The following is a 23,276-nucleotide window of genomic DNA, read 5'->3' on the forward strand; positions in this document are numbered from 1 at the left end:
TGGCTGCCTGCACAGCCCATTCCGAGGTGCTCACGTCAAGGCAGACGTTCCCTCGCCCTCTGCACCCTTCCTGCTGACATGAAAGCCCCGCGGTGGCCGCACGTCCCTCGCGGGTGCTCACTGCGGGCGCGCACTGGTAATTGCCCTGCTTCTTGCAAAATGACCCCTTCCAAATGCAGCCAGTGCCTGTAATGACCCTGTTTGTGGTAGCCTGTCCTTTTGGAAAGCTTTTCGTGCACATGCTCGTGATTACTTGTCCTCCCATGTAAAAATGCTGGGGGGAATGAGGGCCTCCGGGCAGCTTTTTTTGGTCATGCAGTTTGCATCCCATGGGGAATCGGTGCCGCTTTGCTAAACGTAGAACTTCTTGCTGTCTTCCCTTAGTGTAAGCAGTGCAGCTTACACTTGTGTGAGGTGCTTATGCTTGCACCAAAAATTCCTTAATATGTTAATATATTTGAGAATTTCCTTGAATGTCCGTCAACTTTATTATTATCCTTGTTTTTCATCTTTGGGCGTAGACCAGTGCAGTCATCAGCTTTCCTTCCTGCTTTATTTGTCAATTCCCAAAGGAGCGAGGCTGAGTAAGCCAAATACCGTTTTTTGATGTGTATATGGGGGTGACACAATGCTAGTACGTCCTTTCCTAGATGACACATTCTGTTGTAAATGGTATCCTACTCAGGAATTATTCTGCCTGTGCTTATGATGGACAATATTTCCTCATTTCACAAACACCAGTGTTATGTTTCCACAAAAGACTTGGCTTAAGAATGAGTGTGTTGGTAGAAGTTATGTGTTGTGGAAGCTGCACTCGAGTGTTCAGTGGTAAAAGCAAAGAAATTCTTTTCAAAGGAACAGTAATCTTCTCATTAGTGTCTGTATATTCTCTCTGCATATATAAAGATGTCTGATGGGCTTGTTATTATCAGAGACGCAATTAAGAAAAAAGTGTTTTCCTGGGTTGAGGGTGCTGGCGTTGGTGAGGATGTTGTTGTACCACACCCTGTTTGTCAGATAAGACTGCCATAAAAGACGCACGCAGAAAAAAGAATGACTACCCACTTTTCATGCTTAAAATCAGAAAGAAGCCTTCATTATGTGAAACACACTAAAACATTCAGAAGAATAAGAAATTGCAATTTGGTGCAGATGTAAAACTGGAAACAAATCTAAACTTGTAGGACTGACTGTCCTCATTCGTTACATTTCACTCTTTATTTTTTATTTTATCTTTTTTTTCCTTGTAATGAACTTTATTTCTAAAGGCAAAAATAAGCCCTCAGACTTCATGATTAATGATGCAGAGGTTCCAGGGTGGACACAAGTGCTCTTAGAAGAAGCTACTGTTGAAGTCTGTTGCAAAGGCAAAAGTCTTGCTTAAAAAAAAAAAAAAAAAAAAAAAAAAAAGTCTGGGTCAATAATATACCCAGTTTGGGGAAAAGGTGTCACTTATTTCTCTTCTGCAAATGTTACTTCTTAGTTTGTGTCTTTCCAGTTGTTTGTGAGTTGTTGCTTTGAACAGGGGCTGCAGAATGACCTGGTTATGAAAACTTTCTTGTAGGTTCCTTTTTTTTAAGCTGTGCTCTGTTTACAACATGACCCTACACGTGTAGGGCTGGCACAAGAGAAGGGGAAGTCTGCTGAAGTACAGGGGGATTGATTCAGCTTTGAAAATAACCACCCATGACCTTTTTGGTGGCACACACAGCTGATGTGATTGGGATTGTCTGCTTGGGGAAGAAGTTTGCTGGCATAACCAAAATGCTGCTGTTCTGAAACAGTGAGGATGAGCAGCCCGGGTCAGAGAGATGGGGAAGACCATGTTAAGCTAGTATTGCTGTCTGGCACTAGTTAGTTAACACAACAGCCTAACTGCTGACTGATTTTTTTATAATGGATTTTCAGCCATGGAAGGTAAGTTTGTCTATCCCTCTTACCCTTGGACTGTTGTGATTTACAGGTGACCTGTAACAGGAGCCAGAGTAATGGAATTGCAGTAGCAGGAAAGTCATTTTGAGGCTGATATTGCACCTCTGTTGCTGTAGCAGGTAGGATAAGAAAAAAATCCCTTGGGGGAAGAGTGTGATTTCAGTGGTTAGTGTTCGGATCCTGTTGTCAGTTTTGTCAGTTTTCCTATGGTGACTTTAGACAGGACTAAGCATTTTGGCTTAGTCAAAAGACAGGATTTAGCCTTTTGGTGTCTGTTTTACAGTCTGTAAAATGGGAACAAGCCATATTTCATAGATTTAAAAATTAAGTGGTTGTGTATAAAGACTCACCTGCTCTCTTTCTGAAGGCTTTGACTTGCAAGCTGCATGTTGCACGCTCAGCCTACAGTGTTTTAGCAAGCCATGCTGGAATCGCAATCCTCTTCAGGCACACAGTATTGAAAACCAAAGCTTTAATACTCATATCACAGAAAACGTGGACCTTTCCCACCTGTGTAATGCCTTTGAATGAAGGTGCTGCAGTTGGTCTCTTTCGAGAAGAGGGAGCCCTTGCGTTTCTACTCTGTGGCTTGAGTAGATCCCCGCTCTTCGCCGAACATGGGCCTTCTGCTCTGCCCAAATTGATGTTGAGCAACAGCGACGGGGAGGAAAATCGGCTCCACAAACCCAGTATCCAGGGGTTTATGTCATTTAAAAAAAAAAAAAAAAAAAAAAAAGATCTGAACTCTATACAGTTAATATTTCAGAAAGTTTTTAGAAGTCTGATAAAAGTCTGTAGTAGTGCTTGGGAAAGATAAGGCTCGCTATTGTAATAAGACAATGTCGTGGTGCCAAGGCAGTATATTTATGCTTTATTGTGGCAAGACTAGCTTTGTCCATTAAACTGTGTAACTTGGTATTATACTAAGTAAAGGAAGAAAAAAAAAAAAAAACACACTAGTTCTCTTGCCTGTTAGCTTGAGGGGTTGCCTCACAGCACATGGGACTGATGCAGTCTAGTCAAATTGCTCCCATGTATGCTGGAGGCCAAGATGATTGTGTGTGGAGTAAGGACGTTAGTTCTTCAATTATCATCACCCTTTATTTTAAAGGCCAATATGTTTTCAAATTTCTCTTGCAGAGTTGCATGACAGTCTCTCTTACAGTCCAGTTTTCCTTTTGGCCTCTGAAGTCAGAGCCTGAAGGAGTCAGGCAAAGCTTCGCTAAGGCTGAGGAGCTAGTGGGGACTTGCAGACTTGTTGCTCATTGTACCTGGACTATCTCCACATCTGCCTCATATGGGCCAAACCACTTTTCCTCAAGCGGATATGGAGGATACTTTTTCTCCCTGAGTCAAAGCTCTGTGACTGTAAATAAGACTATGTAAATGTGTATTTTAAGAGTCTGCTTTTGGAGGCATCTTACCTGGTACATTTTACAATGTTTGACTTGGGGGTTCTTGAACTTCAGCTCTTGCTGAATTGGTGAAGTCGAAGTACAGATTTTCAGAGTAGATGTAACACAACTTATGAATCTGACAGTCTCCAGTTGTAGCAAAACGGACCATGCTTTTCAGGCCTCTGGCATAAGGATTTATTAGTGTTGATGCTCAGGTGTGTCTGCCAGCAGAAGTCAGCAGCTCATGTTGCACTTCTAACAGATTAAATAGGAATTATGCAGTTGCTGTAATGTAGGTTATAACCTGATTATGTTGCACATCTGGAGCAGTGATCATATCTGTAAGTGAAAGTTCTCTAGTGTTTTACTCGCTGATGTGTTTTTTTGCCTTTGGATTCCACAAAAGAAACCACATTAAACAGTGATAGTAGGCATGCAGGTTTTACAGACCTAACTGCTTGCGCCACCACAGTATGTAAAAGCAGCGTTGTAGTAGTTTCCTATGTTTATATGGTTGGTGGCTTTTCAAATACAAAACTTATTTTTCAGGGTTTGAACAATGTGATTATTATAGTTAGCAGCAAAGTGTAACTTCACTTCTGGAATTTAAACTGAGAGCACAAGAACAATTACATTTCTTCATTTCGTCCAGCTAAATTGAACCTGCAATTGAACCTGAATCCAATAGCTCTTTTTATTTAAATGGCAATTTAGTCTTCATATGAATTACTACTTTTGTGCATAAGACATATGTGCATTTTAAAAATGCACACCAGCATAAAAAATTTCCCACCAGCATTTTGGCTTTATTTGGCTTTGGGTGAGGGTGAATTTTTCCTTTAGATATGTATTTAATAACATTTTTGTTGTAGATATATATGCATAGAAGACGACATGCACATACATTGTTCAGTATTGGCTCGGAGAAATTTTGAGGTAAACACAGTGATTGAGCTCCCATGTTTGTGCAACCTGAAATCAAGTTTCCATCTGGAGAGTTGCTAACTGAGATCTGTATCGAATCAATGAAGACAAAAGTTCAGAGACAAAAGTAATGAGGCTGATTCAGAGTCTACAGAATCCACAGACCAGAGAGACCACTGCTGGCCTGACCACACTTGGTTTCCATATGAACTGTCTTAGCCTAGAATGAGAACAAAACCGCTGAGGAGCAATCGGGTTGAGGTACAGCAGCAGGTTGGGTTGGGAACTGTGCTTTATCATAGCTGAGCTTCAAAGGAAGCATCTGATTTCAGGGCTATCAACTCTTAATTGACATGTATGCAAATACACTTAAGGTTGATCTTAAAAATAACCCTAATGTCATCTATATGCAGTTTGGCTTCAACAAGAGCCAAAAAAATGAGCAATTGCAATGTAGATTCTTCTTCCTACAGTTTGTTTCTCGATTTGTGTTTAATTCTGCATTTTAGCTATTTTTTGTAACATCTGTGTAACGCATAGCAACCTAACAAGAATACAAGCAGGGTTATGCAGTTCATTTGGACTGCCTGTCCTTGTGTTGGTTACTCGCACCTTATTAGTCTTCTGCAAATGTTCCACTTTTCTTTAGCCTTGGCAAGCTGTTCAGAACACCATTTCCTTCTTTTCATTCGAGTGAAGTGCAATTGTTCTTTGCTTACACTACATTAGCCTTTCCCAGAATTTAGCTTGGAGTTTTTATACACTGGGGAGCTTCCAGTGTGTTTAGATTATAAAATGGTTTCCTAGCGTGGCTGTGACGGAGCCGTGCCTTCAGATAGTGCCGTCCAACTGGATTTCAAGGTTTTTGTTTGTTTGTTTCTACTGTAGAAAATGGCTGGATTTGCAGGCATTTAGTGTCTGGAAAGTGGTATTTTTCATGTTATCCTCCGAATAGTGAGGATTGTCCTACAACATTTTCTTGTTTGTCTCATTAGGTTTATGTAGATCAATTGGTGTAAGCAACTTTCTTATGAGTCATCTTGAGCAGCTAGAGGAAGACTGTGTGATTATCCCACACGTTAATCAGGTGAGTGGATACATGTATATAAAGTGTTAAAGTTTGGGTTTGTTTTTAATAGTCTTAACCTGCACCTGAAAGACTACACTCCACTAGCCTTATTCTTAATTTGCTTCCCTTTTATTTCACTGAATTAAAATACACTAATTGGGAACAACTTAGGCCTGAACTGAAAAAAATACGTCCCTCTTCCTTTCTCATGGGCTGCCCAGGCTCCTGCTCTGTGGCTGATTTTGGTTAGTTATCTGTCAAAGTGGGTGCTGGTGTCCTTGCTGCCCTCTGATTTCCTCAGCAAGATGCCCTTAAATTCAGTGACCTTCTCACATGGAAGATACTGCCAGAGCCCAGGCGGGGATTTTGCTGCTCTAGGCAGATAACAGCAGGTTTCCAGGGCAGGGACAACTGGTCCCTCATGGCAGTTGTCTGTCCTCAGCTGTGTGGGAAATTCCTGCCCAGTTCCTGTCACCTGCTGCTGGTGGAAATGCCTGTGTTGCTACCACAGCTCCAGGGCAGACATATCTGTTCTCCCTACAGCTATGGGTGCTGAGGGTTTCTGATAGTTGTTTGGGGTATCATGCCATAAATACCCATAAGGTTGCCTGGAAGGTGGTTGTCAGACCCCAAAATCTGATTGCTGCCAGACCTCTGGGCTCTGCATATGCTACAGCCAAAAAGAAATGTTTGGTTTTTTTTTTCCTGTTCATGTCTGCATAGCAGTGTGATTCGTGCTGTGCTTGCCATTTTTTCATTATTTATTGGAGCTTTTTTTTATACATAGGAAATTACAGAACAGTAAAATATGGAAAAGAAGGAAAAGGAAAACAAAATCAGAAAAAATAGTGGTTATTTCAGGTTCAGTCTTTCTGTCTTTCCGTGTTGTAACTGGCTGCTGATGGAGATGTGTCCATTTCTGGTGGTTGTAACAACCTTTTCTAGGAAAGCTGAAACACTGATGTGGGTTGTTTTCAAAAAGGAGGTTATCTTTGATGTATTATAAATAATCAAACACTCTACAAGCAGGTTATGGAATTCCAGACCATGAGAACGTGGGTCGGCTTACACAACCCACAAATAGCCTTTAGTTAAATTAACCCAAAATTGATTAAAATATAAAACCAAAGAAACTGTCTAAGTTCAGTCATTCAAAATACTCTATTGAAGTGTGACTAAGATGGGCAGGCTGATGACTGTTAAGGAATCGGAGTTCACCAAGGTTCAGCAGGGTGTCCTCTTCATAAATGCCCATCTCCAGAGCTGACCTGGAGTTTGGCGGAACTGGTTCCTGGCTCTTAAATGAGAATGGCCTTTCAGTGCCTTAATAAATCACTACAAGTACCAGGCCTCCTTGCCTCCCCTACGCCCCTCAAAAAATAAAAAAAGTAATCAAAGAGAAAACCTTCCCGAAAGTATTGTATAATGCCAAGAAATCTGTGCTATATTGATGCACTGAGCTGCCTACTTTTTTTTAAATGAGCTTTATTTCTCAGCACTAAGTATTTACAGACAATTGTTGTATAGAAACTAATTATTAAAAAGACAAATGAAGGAAAATCGCTTTCCCGTTAGGCCTGCTAAAATTGCATGAAGAATTGAGGGTGTTCTCTCAGTCCTGCCAGTTCTTATGTTAAAACAGAAAATTATTTTTCTGTGCTGTAGGAAGTGGGAAGACAGGAGCAAAGCAGTTCTTTATCAGACTGGGTAGACTTTCCAGAGCGGTAGTAAGCGCTGCCTCCCCTTTGAGTTCCTGGCTGGAACAGTTTCATCACATTTGTTACCGAAGTGGGAGAGAGGAGGCTTTTCAAGAACATAGTCTTGTTAAGGCAAGTAGGAGCAAGTAAGCAGCTTTTAAGATAACCAATTATTATTTAAAAAAAATACTGAATCACTCTACAGAAAACCACAATAAGGGTTTTGTTCTAGCATCATGCAGAATGAAGCACCAAGCCTGGCAGCTCCCTGTGTAGATCCCAGAGTTTGTAGCCGACTTGGCAGTGTCTGGATCTGTGCTCAAGGGAGCTGCAGCCTCTTTGAAGATCCTCATGGCCATTGCTTATTAGGGAAAAGTTATGTTTTTCTAAGAATCTAATTAATGTGTACATTTCATTTAATATATGTATAAGTATATATAATCATATACTGAATCCACATATCAATTGTTTATCCCCTGATTCCCTGACAAAGGGGTATTTCTCAGTACCTCTCTGCCTTTGTGCAAGTGCAAATTGCTGTGTATCAGGCTCAGATGGATTAAAGTAACATTACTGTCTGTGATAGCATTGAGCCTTATACCCCATTAAGTAAACTTGCACAGGGCAGAGAGGTATTTAGAATTTTGAGGCCTCAGGAAACGCTCTGAGTATAAACTCACCTACTGCTGCTCTAGAGGGAAAGTTGTTTCTGGACTTAAAATTTAATTTTTTAAAGGAAGATGGTTAGAAAATTGTGCATTTTGGTTGAGAAGCTGACTGCAGTCCAGATGCAGGAAAGGGACCTGCAACGTGGTGCAAAGACCAAGGCCTGATGCTGGTGGCCGGGACCGGTTGTTGGACCATTGCACCCCGCTGCCCCCAAAGCTCCTTGCAGCACGTTGTGAGATACTCAAGATTTTTCAGCATTTGACCCTGAATCAGTCCCTCTGTCCATGTTTTCTAGGCTGTGCTGTGTATTATGCTGGATGTTGTTATACTGCTGCTGTCATGGGGTAGCCTGATGGGGAGGGCAGTGCTGGGGCTGCCCTGCATTGGGTTACGCTGGCTCCTAGAAGGAGCCGCTTCTCGGGCTGTCTCTTCCTCGTTGCTTTGCATAACGCACAATCACAACATTTTCTAGCCGGCTCAGGTGCAAGAAAAGTTAATAAACGTATGACCTAAACCCTGGGCTTACAAACAGAAACACGAAAGACAAGGGCCACACAGAGGTCAAGAAACATCAAAGGTTGAAGGCATGGATGTGTCTGCTGCTTGAACCTTGGTCCCCAGTCCACCTAGTAATTTGGGCCCTGGCAGCTTTGGCTGACTCAGCCCAGGCTCTAGCGACGCGGGTTTTTCTCGGCGCGTTGACTGGGCGCCAGCCAATTGTTCCCGGCTATTGTTGTCGCAGAAGACACCGTGTCCTAGAGATGAGAAACAGGAAAAGGCCGTTTGGCCCTTTTATGGTAGGAGCGCATTTCCAGCGCCGCCGCGCTGAGGTAATGGCTGCGCAGAGCGTTTTCCTCGGGCGTGCGCGGGCCTTGGCTCCCCGCGCGTGTGGTGACGGTCGCCGGGCTGAAGCCACATCACATGCTGCTGTGCTGGTTTACAAAGGAAAACGCCATCTCTTTCATCCAAGTGCAGAGGAAGGGGTGTTTCTAACAGTGTATTCTGTGGAATATTTTTTTTTAAATAATAAGTTTGAGCTTGGCTAAATGCCAGGCTGCTGTTTTGAAATCCTTCTTTTCCCCCTTTACTTTCCAATAACCTTTGTTTTCTTTTGCTTCCAACAACTCTTTGTATTGTGAGACTTTTTCGCTCCTGCCTGGTTCTTGGCAGCTTGGGGTCCTTTCTACCATGGTCCCGTCCTGCCAGGCTCTGCATGCAGGATCTTCTGGGCACCCACTCCAAGTAGACACCAGGCCTGGTCTGAGGCAAACCGGTCAGATCAGTCCGTTATACGCATGCGCATGAGCAGTAGTAATTTCGTGTATTTTTAAGAAGATGAAGAAAAAAATATTAACGATTCTTCTAAATGTACTCTTCTTATTTATCTAAGGTTTCTTCTTACTTAAGAAGAAAGTTTCTTCTTATTATCTTAGGTTGAATACCATCCTTTCCAAAGACCTCAGGAGTTGGTGGATTATTGTAGGAACAAAAATATTGTTTTTGAAGGCTATTGCCCTTTAGCCAAAGGTGAAGCCCTCACTCATCCTACCATTATCCAGCTGGCCAAGAAATATGGCAGAAGTCCAGCACAGATCTGCATACGCTGGAGCATACAGGTAATGGAGGGTGGCAGTAAAAACCTAACTCCTAAAATGTAAATAGCTTGGTTTCTATACATTGACCCCAAACTTATTCAGGAACGATTTAATGTGCAGATGGCCCACGAGCTGTATTGGAAACTTGGAAGGAAGAACACAAAGCATGACATGTTTTACATGTGTGAAGGTTGCAGAGAGAGATAAATGGAACCACTGATAAAAGATACTTTTCAACCATGTGTCGCAATCGGCTAGGGGTATGATTCCCTTTCTGTAGCTCAGCAGAAAGCAATGAGCAGTGAAACAATGTTTTGAGTTGACATAAACCATGTATTGGAATTAATCGCAGTGTATGTAACTGCAGTTACAAAAAGTTGCATGGAGAAAGGTCAGTGACATCTAAAAGGAAAATGAAAACTTCAGAAGGCATAAAGAATGTGTGGAAATATTTTGAAAATGAGATTATTTTCCTTGAAACTATATGTATGTTTTAACGATGAGGTGTTTTTCAGAACGGGATTGTCACGATTCCAAAATCCACAAGAGCAGAAAGGATACAGGAAAACTGCAAGGTAAGATTTGGTTGTGCACTCAAATCTGAGTAATATCCGAATTGTTGTTGTTTTAATACTTTGGAATGCCTGCCTGTTTTCCTATTCTAGTTTTACATCAGCCAAGTCAGTTAAAATTCTCAAATTATAGTAGCATCAAATTACTGTAGGATAATACCATAATCCACAAATCTCAGAAATCAAATGGGATTTTAATTACTATGTAGGAAGAAAGTTATCCACAAAGACAACTTGATTTTTGTAAATCACCTTTTTATTTATTACTTGGGTGGTGATAGAACAACGCATTCTAGTTATGGAGAGCTCCTTTTTGTGATAGGCACACATGAATTAAATGGGAGGATCCTTTTTTTCTTCACTTTACACCCAATGTCTTTAATTCATACCTCCTTCTCTCCATTTCTCTGACTTGAAGGAGTGTCCTCTTGGGGAATATTGCCTTGTTGGTTCCTCCAAAAATATTTTAGGGGTAGGAACTGTTTTGCACATCAGGAGCAAAGCCTGCAAGAAAGCAAGCATCTTCCTACCTGCAGCTAACATCTGTGTGCATGTTCAGATTTACTCAAACAAAGAAGTTTTCTTTTGCTGGCTACACTTACTGTATAGGTCCTGCCCTGGCTGCTCATTCTGCCATCCACACCGCCTTCCGTGGTGGGGCAGAGCTGTTTGTGAACTGCATCAGAGAACTAATTTGGGTGAAAAATCCCTCCTTCCCCTGATTAATTTGCACCAGATTAATTATGTGTGCTTTACGAAGTTTACTGTGTGGCCCTACTAACTGGTTCAGCACAACTGAGGGTTTGTATTTCAGCAAAACCTGAAACACTTGGGTTGGAAGAAAAGCTGGCACAGTTACCTGACACCAGCTATCCCCTCTGCCTTTCATTTTTCCTTTTTCCCTTACCCCAGAGGCTTGGCTTAAGTCTGGAGCATTTCTGGTCTGCTTTAGGCAAAGCATGGACGTCACTGAGCCCTGACTATATATTATATAGTATCTCTATCCAAGTGCTAGGCTGTGGTTTGGGTTTAAAAGCCCGAGTGCTGAGGCTGCGGGCCAAGAGGCAGCGAGCTCGGGCTGAGGCGGGATGGGAGGAGCTCCTCTGGCAGCCGTTCCAGCTCCGCGGGATTTTTCGTTGGATATGAACGAGCTCTGACAAAAGCTGCAGAGACTTCAGAGCAACCCTGCTTTTGAAGTGATAATATTTGAATAACACACCTGCTAAGAAAACACTGGCACCAACATTGGCATTGCAGGAGAACTTGGTGGTCCTGAGGACCTGTGCGTGGAGAAAGGTGATTGCTTGCAAGGTAGAATTGATACCAAGGAGCTGTGGCACTTTCTGCAGCAGCTGATCCAGAAGTGCTTTTCCTAAGTAGGCAGAGACAAGGTAGAGAGCAGCACAGCCTTTGCTTGCCAGTTTTGGGAAAGGAAAATCCTGATGCTTCAAGCAATTCTGTGACTGGCAGAAGCTCTGAGGAAAAGAACCGACCATCTGAGTGTCAGGCAGAAACACTGAGCTTGTGTTTGCGAGCAGGGGGGATCTGCATGGTCACCTTTGCCAATGACCATAGAGTGTTGTCAAAAACTACTCTGATACTACCACTGTCTTGGACCCCTGCCTGAGGGCAGAGAGCTATGAAATTATTTACCCGAGCCTACAAATCAAGAGGTGAGAGAGTCGCAAAGGAGCAAATGTCGCAGTGGAGCCTGTCCACTTCACAGAAGGGTATTTGTCAATGAGAGAGAAAAATCTGAATAATTTCCAAAAAGGAGAAAAAAATTAAATGAATGCCTCAATTTTAAATGCATCTTGGTGAGTTTAATAAGGCCTCTCGGTACTATGCTGGCTGTACGTGCGTTTCCCTAGGTGTTCGATTTCACGATAGCAGAGGAGGACGTTGGGATTCTAAACAGCCTGCACGATGGCAGACGCGTGTCCTGGGACCCCAGCCCCGTCGAGTGAACCAAGGTTGGAGCTTTTGCCTTTGTCAGGGCCGCGTGAGTCACCCCGTGTGCCTTGCCTTGGGAGAAGGCTGCCAGAAGAATGTAATCGTAAGCTTAATTGCGGGTATTAATGATAACTGATATGCAATCTTTAATGCTGATAACGGACAAAAGATGTTGTTGGGATAATACCTTCCTACAGAGATCTTGCATTTCTATCTAAAATCCTGAGCCGTAGTTCATTGAAGCCCATGCAAAGCCTGACATTGATATCACTGGCCTTGCATTGAGTCATGAGGAGATACCACTTCTTAAGATAAAAAGCATTAGTGTACAATACAGATGTTAAGTACAAAATGAATTGTAACATACTTTTTTAGGGGGTTACAATGTACAAAGAAGAAAAAGTCAGGTGAGAAGAATATATGTAATGCTGTTACCACATTGTTACCTAAACTTCAGTCAGAACGTGATCCCACAAAAATAAGCAGTATTTAAGAGCATCATAAAGGAGTTGTATGGGTGTGTTTGCATAGTAGTTTGGCTGCCCCAGAGAGCTTTATGCATATTATTTACCAGCTCCTAGTCAAAGTACAAAGCAGAGAAATGCACATACAAACAAACTTACTGTGTGACTTAGGAGTTGAGCAGCAAGCTCTTAAGAGCCAGATGAAGAGGCATTAGTCTTCATTATTGCTAAACTTTTTCTCCTATTCTAAATTCTGGTGAGTTTTGTTTAGCTTTTAGTAAGAATTAGTTAGTGTAGCTTTCACTTTGTCCAGGAGATCTCATTAACAAATACATTGTTCCTCAGATTTTTATACCTTGTTTGCACACACCGCCCCCCCCCCGAATACTCACATGCATAGTTCATAGATACTCTTTTTAAAAATGTACCTGCAGAGTCTTTTATTCACTGAGTATTTGACTTCTACTCACATTGGTTTGATATTTCAGGAGTTCCTGTGTCTAGAAAGGCTTGGAAAATCTGACTGTGATTTATATTGTGTGTGGACTTCCTGAGACAGCTTTCCCAGTGCTGTTCTGTTTTATTCATATCATGGAAGAAAGTTCCTTAGTTTCTTATCAAGAAACAACTTACAGCTATCATGTATCCTAGCCTGTGTTGCTTGGCCTCAAAGCAGAGCTTCTCTACAGCTCGATTAAAATTGGCTGGTGGTTATTCGTAAACATTTCAGAGAAAACTTGTCCAGGTTTGTGTCTCGAACCATGGTATCATTTTAAAAAATACAAGATGTTTTCTGAAATGCTGCCCTCACTAATTGACACTTGTACAATGTACTGTCCCCAAAAAGATAAGCAATCTACACAGGAGAGATTAGTTTCCAACTTGTCAAATCTGGTTTGCAGTTTGGGGCGCTTCAGGATCTGAGAATGCGAGTTCAGGTGTCTAAAAGTTGCAAAATACCTGGTTGAACTGGTGTGATGAGGGGTCAATATTTCCCAAAGTGAAGACGTATTTATAAAATTAGCATAAGTCTTTAGGGCTTTGCAACATCTACCAGAAATTATGTTAGGCTTAGGGAGATGCATGCAAATATACCTCTGAGTATCAGCTAATTCTTCAGGTGAACACAACTAAACTAGGTTTTCATTCTGATTTCCCAGATTACAGTGAGGATGGCTTTGCAGCTCTTTGTTTGATTTCATTTTCCCCCTCGATTAAAGATGTTATGGATGTGTGTTGCAGCTGCTTTCGCTAGGAAGTGGAGACACCATGTTATCAGATCTATGTATATCCAGGCAGGACAAGAGTCAGGAAGGGAATAATCAGATAATAACATTTCTATCAAAGCATGATTCCATTTAAGGAACAGGTATGGAAAGGCACCATTGGAGTCCAAGTATTTATGCAATGTTAGCCGCTGTGCTAACCAGATTGAGGCCTGCAGAGCCACGTGTGGCAGGAGCTCCCAGGAGCCTTGCCAGGGCTGTGGCTGGGATGGCAGGGCCGGCGCGGCCGCTCTTGGTGGCCAGGAGCTGCAGCTGCCCCCGCAGGTCTCCCCTGCTCGTCCCTGTCCCCACTGCAGCTTGGGGAGCTTTGGCCTGTGCTTGCTTGGAAGCCCTGAGCAAACCCGCTTTTGCTCAGGTTGCCCAGGGAAAGGCCGACTCTGTGGATCCATATTTTATATTCTTCTCTACAGCTAAGCTGATGTCACAATTGTGGAACATTTTCTTTTAACTAAGGCTGCTGCAGAATGTCTTCTAACCCGAAGTTTCCAAAGTACGCACAAATTGAATTATAATACTAACATGTAAGACAATAAGCAAATGAAAAGTGAACAGTGAACAGTAATGTTCTCTAATAGAAGAACTTCTAGAAGACCAATGGCATAGAAAAGTGCTGAACATACAAAACAAGGAAGTTTAACTCCATTTTTACTTCTTCTTTGATCACTACCCTCAAGATGTTGGTTTTTAATTCAGGATTTCATCTCTCAAGTGAATTTTTGAAAGATCCCATGCTTGTTTTTCCCTGAGGCTGAACCTCCTGTCCTTACATGCGTAACACAAGCTTCCTCTAAAGAGAATCTTTTCTACCTTTCTGCAGTGGCATTTGTTGAGATAGAGCAAAAGACCCATTTTCCCACAATAACCATTGTCTTGAAAGTAAGACAAGCAACTACAGCTGAAAAATGTAACACACTTTTTCCACCATGTTATGTAGGTTATTTATGGTCATGACTTAGAAGGGCAGCCCACTCTAGCTAAGATAAACTTTATCTTATTTAAAATAGAGATTTATCAGTATTATCCACCTAATTGCAGTCAGCTTTCTTTGCAGGAGCACCGTGATTGTTCAGGGAATGGAAACTCTTTTGATACAAATAAGGAAAAGAAAAAAATAAACAAAGTCAGTGGAAAGGGTGAGGCTGCTTTCTGTGCAGCCAAGGAGCTTCCTGTCTGAGTGGCTCCCTCTCTCCTCCTCTTATAAATTTCATCTTTTATTTTACTGGCAATATAGGCACTTAAAAGCCTTTAGCTGAGAAATAATGGCAATCGTTTTCTGAAGTGCATAATTCAGAATGTGTTTATCGGGCTGTAAAAGTTTCTGCAGTATCTGCACCCCTTCTGTAAATTTGAAGACAAATCTTTTTCTCTCTAATATGTGTAGTAAGGAAACTATAAAAGCAGTCAAGTTCACAAACCCTCAAAGTCAACCAGGCTGAAGGGTATCCGCCCTACTTGCACTGTGGTTAACAGCTGATTTTCTTTTGAAAAGAGCTGTTGCAGAAGCAGTTTGAGAGGAGAGTTGACATTAACCCCAAGTTTTCAAAAGCCTGGGATGGCTTCAAAGTTGGATTTGCTGCCCCTCCTCGCATCCAAGCAGTTGACTTTGCCCTTCCAAGCAACCCAGCTTTGGTGGGAGCGAGTTGGGAGAAATAAAAGCCAGGCCAGCCGGTTGGCAGGTTTTTCTGTTGCTCTGCTGGGAGTATTTTTTGTACTTAATCTTTGGCACTTATTGCAATCTCCCTTAAAGCATCTGCACTTTTGCACGGCCCTGTGCCTGTATAGTATTAATGATGCAGCCTTCATTTGGCGGCACTTGTCCTTCTGCTGCATCACCCAGACCTAATGCCAGCTCTTACAGAATAGTTACGAGTGTCCAAGGGGCCAAAGCTGAACTGCCTCCAAAATGACCCATTCCAGAGGAGCACGAAGCCCGGGATGCGTTTGGGTCCGCGAGGCAGGCGCTGCTTCCCTGTGCTGTAACCTGCATGGCTCCATTTACCCCGCGAGACGCGGCGAGGAGGAGTGTGGTGGCAGGATATCGACATCGCCCCATTAAAGGCTGCCTCTTTTTCTTTTTTCCCTCCCAGAAAAATAGATTTCCAAGAGTTTCAAGCTAAGGCCTCCCAGTTCCATAATCACGAACTGGTGTTAAATTCCTAATTTGGCTGAGAAGTGTGTATGGGGATGTTTGTGGGGATGGGTTATGGATATGTGGTAGTAGGAAGAGCAGAGATTGTTTTATTTGCTCTGTGAACTCATTCTTTCCTAATGGTTCCCTGTGACCTGGATTCATCCCATTAAAGGAGAAAGAATGTTGTTGCCAGGCTGGATGTAGGGTAAATCACTTGATTGGGGTGCAGCTTAAGGGTGCTGAAAGATTAGTTTATGAAGTATTTTTTATATATATATTTAAGTTTATGTTAATGAAACACTAAGTGCCCTTTTTTATCCCATGATGTGTGAGCTACCACTGCTAAGGCTGCTCTTCCTTCAGAACAGCATGTTGAGATCATGTCCATTTGTGGCTTTATTTTGTCCTAGCAGAAAGCATAGAGCAGGACTTTATGGTTTCTTCTATACTGGAATTAAAAAAAAATGTATTTTTGGAGTGCTTTCTCTTGCAATTTTAGTAACGCTGGATAATACAGATTCATCACTATGTGGAGCTTCTGTGCAAAGATGATGCATCGTGGTTAGCTTTAGTTAAGGTGCTTAAGGCTTTGGAGCAGTGATTTCCAGCAAAACTTTCCACTTTACCTTATGTTCTGTTTAGTGATTTGAAAATACGCATCTTCAAAATCAAGTCAGACTTGTAGACTTGTTACAATAACATTTAGAAATAATGGTCCATTCCATTAGTAATAAATTGATTAATATTATATGGAAGCACTTTCTCAGAGAATGTGGTAACGCTGAGCGTGTGTGCATGTCCTCTAGTCTTTGCAGTCTTTTTATTGCTCTTTTTCTCCAAACCAGGTTTTTGATGTTAATCTGAGGGAAGATTATATGGAATTTTTGAACACCATGAATATCAATAGAAAACTAATTAATTTGACAGTGAGAAGGATGGTTTCAAAGCAGATTGTTCCAAACTCCGAAGAGCTGCTGCTGAAACATTAGTTCATTTTGAACTGAACAGTCAGTCCAGATGGTTCTCTTGAGTGTTCAGACCTCCTGTCAATGTCTTAGATTTACTGTTATGATAAAATTAATAAAATCATTTCAGATTTTCTCTTTGTATATTTCTTGTTTACTTTGACAACATTCTTTCTGCTTTCTCCGAACTGTATGGCATATTCTCTCTATTGGGGTTGAGCACTATTCTAATTGTTACTTCTACCTGTGTACAGCTCGTTTAAATTGTTGTTTTAATCCATTTGCATAAATTAGCCTTTCTCCTGACAGATTTTAATGGGTGTTAAATACTTAACAGCATAGGTAGGAGCATGATAAAATGCACAGGACTGTTAAAAACCAGTTAGGTGACAAACGCCAGTTAGAATCAGTAAGTATTTGTGTCCTTTTGAAAATCCTACCAGGAGTTTGCATGTGTGTCTGGGATTGCTGTGAAAAGAAGTCCTGGCATGGCTTTGGTTTGGTTTCTTTCCTTCAGCTGTCCTCCATTACAAGTAAAACCAACTTTCCTTAAGTTATTCCTGCACAAACTTCTATAGGACTCTTAAACAGGTTGATTGAACTTGGCATTTCTGCCTGTGCTTCACGCAGTATCGCCGCTGCCCTCGTATCACAGCATGGCTGAGCTTGGAAGGAGCCTCTGGAATCACCTAGTCCAACCTCCTGCTCAAGCAGGGTCACCTGGAGCACGTGGCACAGGATTGTGTCCATGCAGGTGTTTAAATATCCCCAAGGGAGGGTTCTGCTGCCTTGGCCCTGGTGCATCAGGGAGGAAGGGTTCCCTATGGCTGAACTTAGGTCTGGATGAATAAAAGTACCTTCTCTTTAGGTTGAGCTCTGTGAAGGCGCTAGCTGGAGCGCGCTGGAGTACAATCCTGTGCCAGTCTGTCTCCTAGGGTTTTCCATCACCCTTGGAGATGGATAACGATCAGAGCCTTCTCTGATGCAGTGGTGATTCATGATCCAGTAACACGAGTGTTCTGAGCACTTCTGATGATGATGCCAGGGATGCTCCTCCTGGAATACTGACTGTAGCGGATCTGTTCCTATGCGGGCTTTGGGAATGCCCCGGTTTGCAGCTTCTTTTCCGACAAGGTCAAAGCACTTTCCTGCGAGACTGCGTAATATCCTCTTCCTCAGGCTAAGAGTTACTGTATGTTGTGCTGGGGGGAAGTTTTAGAAGATTCTTTGTATTTGAAATTTCTAGACCCTGTTACTCCTAATTCCAGAGGGATGAATGTATGTCAATAGAATGAGTCATTATCTGACCAGAGTCGGCTCCTTCTAAATTTTCAGTAATCCGAAAAGGGTTTTGTTTCTTCTTCCTCCATGGGACAGCTTACTCTTTTCGTAATTTTCTTTGGCTGCGCTGGTGTAAAATGATGGATGCTATATCAAATTGTGTGGCTTTGATTAAGATGCTAAAGCTCAGGCCTCTTACCTGGGTCATCTGGCATCATGTTTGACTAGGCGATTTCTGAAATTCCCACAGTCCTTTCGGGAAGCTCACAGGAATTTAGGCTGCTACTGGCAATTGCTGGGTTTTGTTTGGTTAGTGTCGGTGCCAGACCCTGGAACCTGAGCTAGCGAAGAGCACGTATGTATTTGCTGTCCCCTTAATAAAAATGGACCTTCTGTGTAAGCTTTTTTTAACCAGTTCATCTGGGGAAAGCTCCAGGTCATGATGCACCCATCTTCCCTTTGGAGTCCCCTTGAAGATACTTTGGAAATAGGAAGATGCTTTTGGAAATGCTGGATGAAGGGCAGTGTGTTCTTCTTTCTCCTTGCTCTGAGCATAGGCAGTTTCAGAGCAAATTTCTCAAATGAGCCATAAACCCTGGGTTTCTGTGGTGACTCTGTAGAGGGAAAGGTTTCCTTCATGCTGGACTTGCTGCTTATTGTAAGTTTAGGAAGATCCTAAGAACACTCATTTTACTAACTGGGATGGAGTATGATCCCAGTAAATGGCCTCTCCAAGCATTTGTCAGTGTTTTGGTAGAATTGGCTGGAAACGCCAGCGAGGAGGCTGTGATGGCTGCTGTTGAGCCGTGCCCAGATAGCATCTCGGCGTTTCTAAACATCAATCAGTGCAAGGTCGGGTGATGTGGTTTCGTTGACCCAGGGTGAGGGAATATTGTAGCTTCCTCTCAGCTAAGATACCAGCAGCTATAAACGTGACTGCTCCTCCTTTCCCCGCGATGCTTTTTGTGATACAGTTTTCCCAGTGCTTGGAGTGGAGCTGGAATTGCTCGGACGCGGCCTTGGCAAGTCCCTAGCTGCGTGTCGCCGTGTGGGCCCTCTCGGCTGCCTAGCCAGTCACCTAAACATGAAAGCTGCTGTATCTGATTGCTGAAACAGAGTCATTCCACCCTTTAATTAAAGCATGCTCCTTTAATATATCCCTGCTGCTGCAAATTACACAGGAATGATTTCCTAGAGGAAAATACCTGAGGAAGGCGCTACTATTCGGTGTTCTCTACAAATCAGCTGAACACCAGGGCAGACCTTGCGGGGGCTGCACATGTCACCCTGAGGCGTGACCCGTCTCCCGCGCCCCTGCGGCCGCTTGCAGCGTTAACGGCTGCCGGCTCCTCCTGGCGCGGTTCCCGCGCGCGCGGGGGCCCGGCTGGCGGCGCGGCCCCTCCTGACTCATTCCGGGAGAGGCGGCGGCCCCTCGCGAGGCGGCCGCTGCCCCCAGCGCGCGGGCAGGCGCGGGGCGGCGCCGGGGGCGGTGCTGGCCCGGCCCGGCCCTGCCCGGCCCGGCCCGGCCCTGCCCGGCCCTGCCCGGCTCGTCGCGCCGGGCTCGGAGGGAGGAGCCGCGTTAAAGGCGGCGGGGCCCGCGGCGCCGCCGGAGTCTCCGGGCGGACAGCGCGATGCGCGGGGCTGAGGTGAGTGCGGCGCGGAGCCTCCAAACGGCCCTCGCGAAGGGCCCTGCAGCGTCCCCCAGCGCCAGGTGCCTCTGCGCCCCGATTCCCCCCGCTTTCCAACTCGGGCGCTGTGCGCGCGGCACATGCTCGGGAGAAGCCCGAGCCCTCCCTGCCCAGGGCTGCGCGCGGCTCTCCCGTTTCCCCCGCTCAGGGCTGCGCGCGGCTCTCCCGTTTCCCCCGCTCAGGGCTGCGCGCGGCTCTCCCGTTTCTCCCGCTCGTGAAGCCCCGCGGTGCTGCGGAGCCGCCGCTCGCGCAGGTGATTCCCACGCCGGCTTCCCGGCATGTGCGTTTTGGACGAACCGAGCCCCTTCCCTCTGCAAACCTCGGCTGCCGCGCGCGGCGAGCCTTCTGCTGCAGGAGAGGAGCCAGAACTTAATTCGGGAGAGCTCTGGGAGCTTTCGCGTTGCAAGAAGTTCAGTGCTCACCGACTCCTACTTTTCTGTGCAGTTCTGCATGCTGGGACCTTCCCACCTTGCTAAATTTACCTGCTTGCTGCACCTAGCTGTCTTTTTGGGTGCCTGTTAACAGGGCAAGGAAAAGGGCTCCTTTGGGAATGCCCTCCACCCCGGGCAGCCTGCCCCGCTCCATCCCCGGGGCTCCCTCTTTTCCTGCCCCGCTCCGTCCCCGGGGCTCCCTCTTTTCCTGCCCCGCTCCGTCCCCGGGGCTCCCTCTTTTCCTGCCCCGCTCCGTCCCCGGGGCTCCCTCTTTTCCTGCCCCGCTCCATCCCCGGGGCTCCCTCTTTTCCTGCCCCGCTCCGTCCCGGGGCTCCCTCTTTTCCTGCCCCGCTCCGTCCCCGGGGCTCCCTCTTTTCCTGCCCTGCTCCGTCCCCGGGGCTCCCTCTTTTCCTGCCCTGCTCCGTCCCGGGGCTCCCTCTTTTCCTGCCCCGCTCCGTCCCCGGGGCTCCCTCTTTTCCTGCCCCGCTCCGTCCCCGGGGCTCCCTCTTTTCCTGCCCCGCTCCGTCCCCGGGGCTCCCTCTTTTCCTGCCCTGCTCCGTCCCGGGGCTCTCTCTGCCTGCCCCCTGCTAACCGTGGCTCTCCGTGTCTGTGTTGCAGGGCTGCCGCTGAGGCCGCGGAGCGCTGGGGCCGTCGCAGCGCCGCTCTGCCGGCGCCATGAGCCTCCTCACCACCGCCCCGCTGAGGGTCGCCGGCCGCCGTGCCAGCACCGACCACAACTACATCATCAAGGAGCATTACAACTACACGGGGAAGCTCAATGAGAACACGGACAGCGGCATAAGAGTCACCTCGGTGGTTTTTATCGTCATCTGCTGTTTTATAATCCTGGAGAATATTTTTGTCTTGCTCACCATCTGGAAGACCAAGAAGTTCCACAGGCCCATGTACTACTTCATTGGGAACCTGGCCCTCTCGGACCTGCTGGCCGGAGTGGCGTATACCGCCAACCTCCTGCTCTCAGGGCACAGAACCTACAGCCTCACCCCCTCGCAGTGGTTCGTGAGAGAGGGCAGCATGTTCGTGGCCTTGTCGGCGTCCGTGTTCAGCTTGCTGGCCATCGCCATCGAGCGATACATCACCATGCTGAAGATGAAGCTCCACAACGGCAGCAACAGCTTCCGCTCCTTCTTGCTCATCAGCGCCTGCTGGGTTATCTCCGCCATCCTAGGCGGGCTGCCCATCATGGGCTGGAACTGTATCAGCCTCCTGCACAACTGCTCCACGGTGCTGCCCCTCTACCACAAGCACTATATCCTCTTCTGCACCACGGTCTTCACGGGCCTATTGCTATCTATCGTCGTCCTGTATTGCAGGATCTACTCCATGGTGAGGACTAGGAGCCGCAGGCTGACGTTTCGGAAAAACATTACCAAAGCCACCAGGAGCTCGGAAAAGTCCTTAGCTTTGCTCAAGACGGTGATCATAGTCCTGAGCGCCTTCATTGCCTGCTGGGCTCCCTTGTTCATCCTGCTTTTACTGGACGTAGGGTGCAAGGTGAAAACCTGCCCCATCCTCTTTAAAGCAGAGTATTTCTTAGTGCTGGCTGTGCTCAACTCGGCCACGAACCCTATCATCTATACCTTAACGAACAAAGAAATGAGGAGGGCTTTCATCAAGATCCTGTGCTGCTGCAAATGTTCCCCCGCAGACGCTGGGACCAAATTCAAGAGGCCGATCATCGGCGGGATGGAGTTCAGCCGGAGCAAATCCGACAACTCCTCCCACCCGCAGAAGGAGGAAGGCGACCGTCCCGAAACCATCATGTCTTCGGGCAACGTCACCTCGTCCTCTTAGGAGCAAGCGCGGAGGCCTGTGGGAGCCTTCCCTCTGCAGTGCGCCGGCCGGGACGCCTCCCGCTCGCGGCGGCGGCGCCGGGCCAGGCGGGCGAGTAGCGTTAGTTCTAGCGAGGCGAGCAGCGCCCGCGAGGCTGCGCGCCCAGAAACGGGACACGCTGTTCTGGCTCGAAAACCCATTTCCCTGGAGCGTGTTTTGTGTTTGCACTGAGGCAGCCCGGGGTTGTCGGGCGCATTCATATCGTGAAATCTCCTTAGTAACTCCGAAAGACTGATGCCTGGTGCACGCGAGAGCAAGGGAGCGGGCGAGGAGAGAAAGGGAGAGCGAGGCTTTGGTTTTTCCTGTGAGAAGAATGTGAAGTTGTTTTTTTTTTTTTTTTTCTTTACTTGCAGCAAAACACTGACACAAAGATCCTTTGGTCCCGAATGTAGCCATGGCTCTGCTCCACTTGGGCAGAAGCGTTTGTTTGGCACGTAGCAAGGAGAGAGATCCCACCAGCACGAGCGGGACCGTGCGCAACCATCATTTTGCATCCCTTTCCAGAGCTTCTGGTCGAGTAACAAATTTTATTTGCAGAGTCCAGAGTTGTTGGGGTTGTATTTAGCAAGATTGTAGCTGTGAAATTTTGCCGATGGTCCCGAGCGCACTCGAAGACCACGAGTCAGGCTCTGCAGTTACTTTTCACCGACCCAAACCCTGACTGCTTCCAATTCTACGGAATAGCTCGGAGGGGCGTTTGGCCCCATACACCGATTACCTTCTTAGTTTGCATTACCTTGGCAAATGCAAGGTAGAGCTAAAGGCCATTTCTCTTTAAGATGAGTGAAAGTAAATCTAATAGTATAAAATACTATCGACAATAGTAGGATTTTTGCCGAAGTAAAAAAAAAAAAAAAAAGTAAAAACTGAAGGGTAATTTCAGTGTTAGGTCCATAGTATTTCCAAAGGTAAAGATTAGTCAGAAAAACTAAAAGGAATACCTTGAGTTTGAGAAAAAAAATTAAGTGAAATGATTACAGATAAATGCACTTCCATAACAAATTGCAATACAGAGTTTGGCACATTTTGTTGATGTTTATAATTTCAGCAAGGATGTCTGTATTTTATCAGTTCATGGAAGAAGTACCTTTCATTAAATTGAATGTATTTGTTTTTCAGCGTCATTTTTATTCCTCTGTTTTTCTAACCTGTGCTAATGGGGTTGAATGTGTACAATGTAAATAATTTTAAAAGATGTGGGAGACTTCATGCACATAGGGTATTACTGTAACAAAAGTGGTATATCTGGGATAGCTGAGAGCAATTGACTGATTTACAGTTATTGGCAATTCTTAAAAATATTGTTTTGTAAAGAAAATATATCGCCTTTGTAGTAAGATTTCCAGTGCAATTAAACTGATTTTTTTC

The 23,276-nt window shown here is 45.1% G+C and overlaps 2 protein-coding genes across 4 annotated transcripts in view; both read left to right on the top strand.

Moving 5' to 3' along the window:
* The window catches only part of LOC104565825 (putative oxidoreductase ZK1290.5), a 36,710-nt gene extending 20,097 nt beyond the window's left edge, over positions 1-16,613 (top strand). For 2 of the 3 annotated variants that reach the window (XM_088524558.1, XM_088524560.1), the window contains 5 exons: positions 5,249-5,340; positions 9,122-9,304; positions 9,799-9,858; positions 11,727-11,818; positions 16,535-16,587. In XM_088524558.1, the coding sequence (XP_088380684.1) occupies positions 5,249-5,340; positions 9,122-9,304; positions 9,799-9,858; positions 11,727-11,818; positions 16,535-16,553 (446 nt within the window). In that variant the 3' untranslated portion in view covers positions 16,554-16,587. Of the gene's footprint in view, positions 1-5,248; positions 5,341-9,121; positions 9,305-9,798; positions 9,859-11,726; positions 11,829-16,534 lie in introns of all 3 variants that reach the window. The other variant, XM_088524559.1, reaches the window with a different exon arrangement.
* Positions 16,614-19,559: 2,946 nt separating this feature from the next.
* On the top strand, positions 19,560-21,880 carry S1PR1 (sphingosine-1-phosphate receptor 1). Its single transcript, XM_088524349.1, has 2 exons — positions 19,560-19,581; positions 20,673-21,880. Exon 2 carries the CDS (start codon positions 20,730-20,732, stop codon positions 21,867-21,869), a length of 1,140 nt encoding a protein of 379 aa, XP_088380475.1. The 5' UTR covers positions 19,560-19,581; positions 20,673-20,729; the 3' UTR covers positions 21,870-21,880.
* The last annotated feature ends 1,396 nt before the right edge of the window (positions 21,881-23,276 follow it).

The sequence above is a fragment of the Tinamus guttatus genome, unplaced genomic scaffold, assembly GCF_059628265.1.
Source record: "Tinamus guttatus ecotype Peru unplaced genomic scaffold, ASM5962826v1 Tinamus_guttatus_pri_ptg000211l, whole genome shotgun sequence".
NCBI lineage: Eukaryota > Metazoa > Chordata > Aves > Tinamiformes > Tinamidae > Tinamus > Tinamus guttatus.

Bases quoted from the DNA above. Each gene is read 5' to 3' on its own strand.
- S1PR1 (XM_088524349.1), top strand. From the start codon at position 20,730: ATGAGCCTCCTCACCACCGCCCCGCTGAGGGTCGCCGGCCGCCGTGCC.